Source organism: Embiotoca jacksoni, unplaced genomic scaffold, assembly GCF_022577435.1.
Source record: "Embiotoca jacksoni isolate LCO1_2020_lvr unplaced genomic scaffold, fEmbJac1.0.p SCAF_81, whole genome shotgun sequence".
In the NCBI taxonomy this organism is placed as follows: domain Eukaryota; kingdom Metazoa; phylum Chordata; class Actinopteri; family Embiotocidae; genus Embiotoca; species Embiotoca jacksoni.
This window is the reverse complement of record NW_027185438.1, coordinates 790,001-792,880: the sequence shown is the minus strand read 5'-3', so window position 1 is coordinate 792,880 and position 2,880 is coordinate 790,001. Positions and strand designations below refer to the sequence as shown.

Genomic DNA, 2,880 nt, shown 5'->3' with positions numbered 1-2,880 from the left:
TTTTTTTTGCTGTGACCCACTGTGGTGGCGGGGTGTGGTTAGCTCAGCTGCAGGGGGGGGGGAGTGGGAGGAGTGGGGGGAGTGGGAGGAGTGGTTCAGGGAACGGTGCCGGCCGGTGTAATGAGCACAGCTGAGCTGGAGGTGGACTGATGAGCTCTCCTCTATAAAGGGAGCAGGGAGAAGGAGGCTGAAAAGAAAGCGGTTGCACGGAGACATCGGTGTATGGACCGGGCAAATAAAAGCATTTTACACCCGAATGTACGACTGAGCGTGTCGTCTGTGTCCAGGAGAGACCCGGTAGCACCAACCTTGCTACACCCACCTTTTGTTTTTCCTTTTGTTTCGTATATTGAATAGTTTGTATTATTTCTATTGTAAATAACTTGTAATTGCCTTTTTATGTTTACATCTTGTATTTTTGGTAATGAAAGATAATAAGTAGTTTCTGTTCAGTCCAGTTATACTTCACCATGAGCTCTGAGGTTCATCCTCTTCTCTGAATGAGAACATCACATCATAACTCAGACTCTATGTTCACCCGTGCAGTAATTTATAGTTTCTTTTTAGTCACAAAAACCCTCTGAATGGAAACACGTCGGCCTCGCGGCCTTCAGGACGTCGGCGGTGTCGTTCTGTTCATGAGATTAGTTGACAATAAGAACAGGAGAGTGAGTTGCAGGTTTAAGTCCCTATTAGCCGTCTTTCTCACATCTCACTGTGCTCTGATGTCTCCTGGACCGTCATCCCAGATTCCCCCACCGCCACCCTCCCACTCCCCCACCGCCACCCGTCATATCGGGTTTAAAGGAGCCTCCACTGAGGGCGGAGCTGGAGGGTGAAGTCCTCCACCTCTGAACACAGCTGAAGGAAACATCTAAAAACCAACTGTAATGACACCACTTCATGGTACACGGTGGAGCTCGCAGCAAACCGCCTCTCTGCTCTCGTGCACTCCTGATGCACGTGCACGTGTACGGAGGTGAGGTCTGTATTATCCCATTGATCAACAGGTGGAAGACAGAAACAGGCGCTCAGGAAAAAGACTGTTAGGAAGTAAACACAGTTTTATGAGATGTCAGAAACAGACAGAAGCCTCAGATGGTGATTTACTCTGGTGGAAACACTCGTTCTGTGTTTATCAGAACCTGTGAGGACCTCAGACATGAAGCCGCTCACACAAACTGGAGGACGTGTTGAACCTTCTGGACTGAACTGAGCTGAGTGTCACATGATGTAATATGATATAATTTAAGGGGAGGAGGAGGAGATGTGTATCCTCCTCCACGGGGTGACAGCGACACTGAGAGTTAAAGCAGAGACAAAAACAAGTGGACAAGGACGTGAAGAGACGCAGCAGTTCATGTGTTTGGACGTCTTCTCTCCAACATAAGCGTTGCTCTACAACTCGGTGGATCGTTCACATTCACACTTCTGAAAAACGCCCACACGTCAGAACCGCAAGTCTCAGTTCTCGATCTCATTGAAATACTCTGAGGATCCCGAGTAGGGAGTGATGTCATCGGGATCTGAGGAGGAACCAGGACAACACATCATCGCTGCAGTTAGCAAACCGAGCAGCCGGAGTTCAGGAGCTTTAACACGTAAATTGTATATAACATATATAGATATATACTGTACTGTATATACTGTATATACTGTGCATTTTATATTTTATATTTATATTTTTACTGCTATTTTACTGCTACTTTATTGCTTTTCTATTGTTCTATTATTATCTTATTGCTTCTGTATGCTGCTGTAGCGAAAAAATGTCCCCTCGGGGATTAATAAAGTAACTACCTAACCTAACCTAACCTAACCTAACCTAACCTAACCTAATCTAACCTAACCTAACCTAACCTAATCTAACCTAACCTAACCTAACCTAACCTAACCTAACCTAACCTAACCTAATCTAATCTAACCTAACCTAACCTAACCTAACCTAATCTAACCTAACCTAACCTAATCTAACCTAACCTAACCTAACCTAACCTAACCTAACCTAATCTAACCTAACCTAACCTAACCTAACCTAACCTAACCTAACCTAATCTAACCTAACCTAACCTAACCTAATCTAACCTAACCTAACCTAACCTAACCTAACCTAACCTAACCTAATCTAACCTAACCTAATCTAACCTAACCTAACCTAACCTAACCTAACCTAACCTAAAGATCTGACTCATCCGACGGGTTTCAGAACAGAAAGAATTCTGATGTTGAACTAACGTGTGTAACAGCAGCAGGAGGACAGCAAAACGTGGAATAGACACGCTTTGGCCTCTCAGCGTGACATTTACACATTTTCCTGTAGTGGATGAAAATGAAACCTACTGCAGGTTTACAGGGATTTTATTTACAGGGAAATGAAACTTAGAGCTAAAACACAGTTTAAAAAACTAAAACTCAACAAGAACATCGTGACCTCGTCTTCCCGCATGTCAGTCTGACTGACAACACCAGGCGTCTTCATGCCGCCAAAACATGTCCGTCATTGCCTCTGTTTTGACCTCGGTCACATGATCCCACATCACATGACATTTATGCGCGTGTAACTTTCCTTTTTAAAAACGTGTAACTGTCACGCCGAGACAGGCCAAAGCTTGGATATTTCATGGGACTGTTGTGGACCGCCGTGTCTATTTCACGCATCGCCGCGACACTGCGTTGGTCAGTGAGCTGAAGGTCCTCAACAGACCTTCAGAATAAAATACAAATAGAATATATAAAAAAAACAAAAGGAATAAATAAATAAAACACGAGCTGTGGTTCTATTAAAACTATAAAACTGTCAGGAAGCTGAATTTAACCAATAAAAATCAGGTCATGTGACCCAGAAGGAGGCAAAGGAGGAGGCACAGGAGGAGACAGAGG

The 2,880-nt window shown here is 44.1% G+C and overlaps 1 protein-coding gene across 1 annotated transcript in view; it reads right to left on the bottom strand.

The window, feature by feature from the left end:
* Positions 1 to 1,115: 1,115 nt before the first annotated feature.
* mamdc2a (MAM domain containing 2a) overlaps positions 1,116 to 2,880 on the bottom strand; it is a 34,055-nt gene continuing 32,290 nt past the window's right edge. The window contains exon 14 of the mRNA XM_069139347.1: positions 1,116 to 1,526. Coding sequence (XP_068995448.1) covers positions 1,465 to 1,526 — 62 coding nt within the window. The 3' untranslated portion in view covers positions 1,116 to 1,464. The remainder of the gene's footprint in view (positions 1,527 to 2,880) is intronic.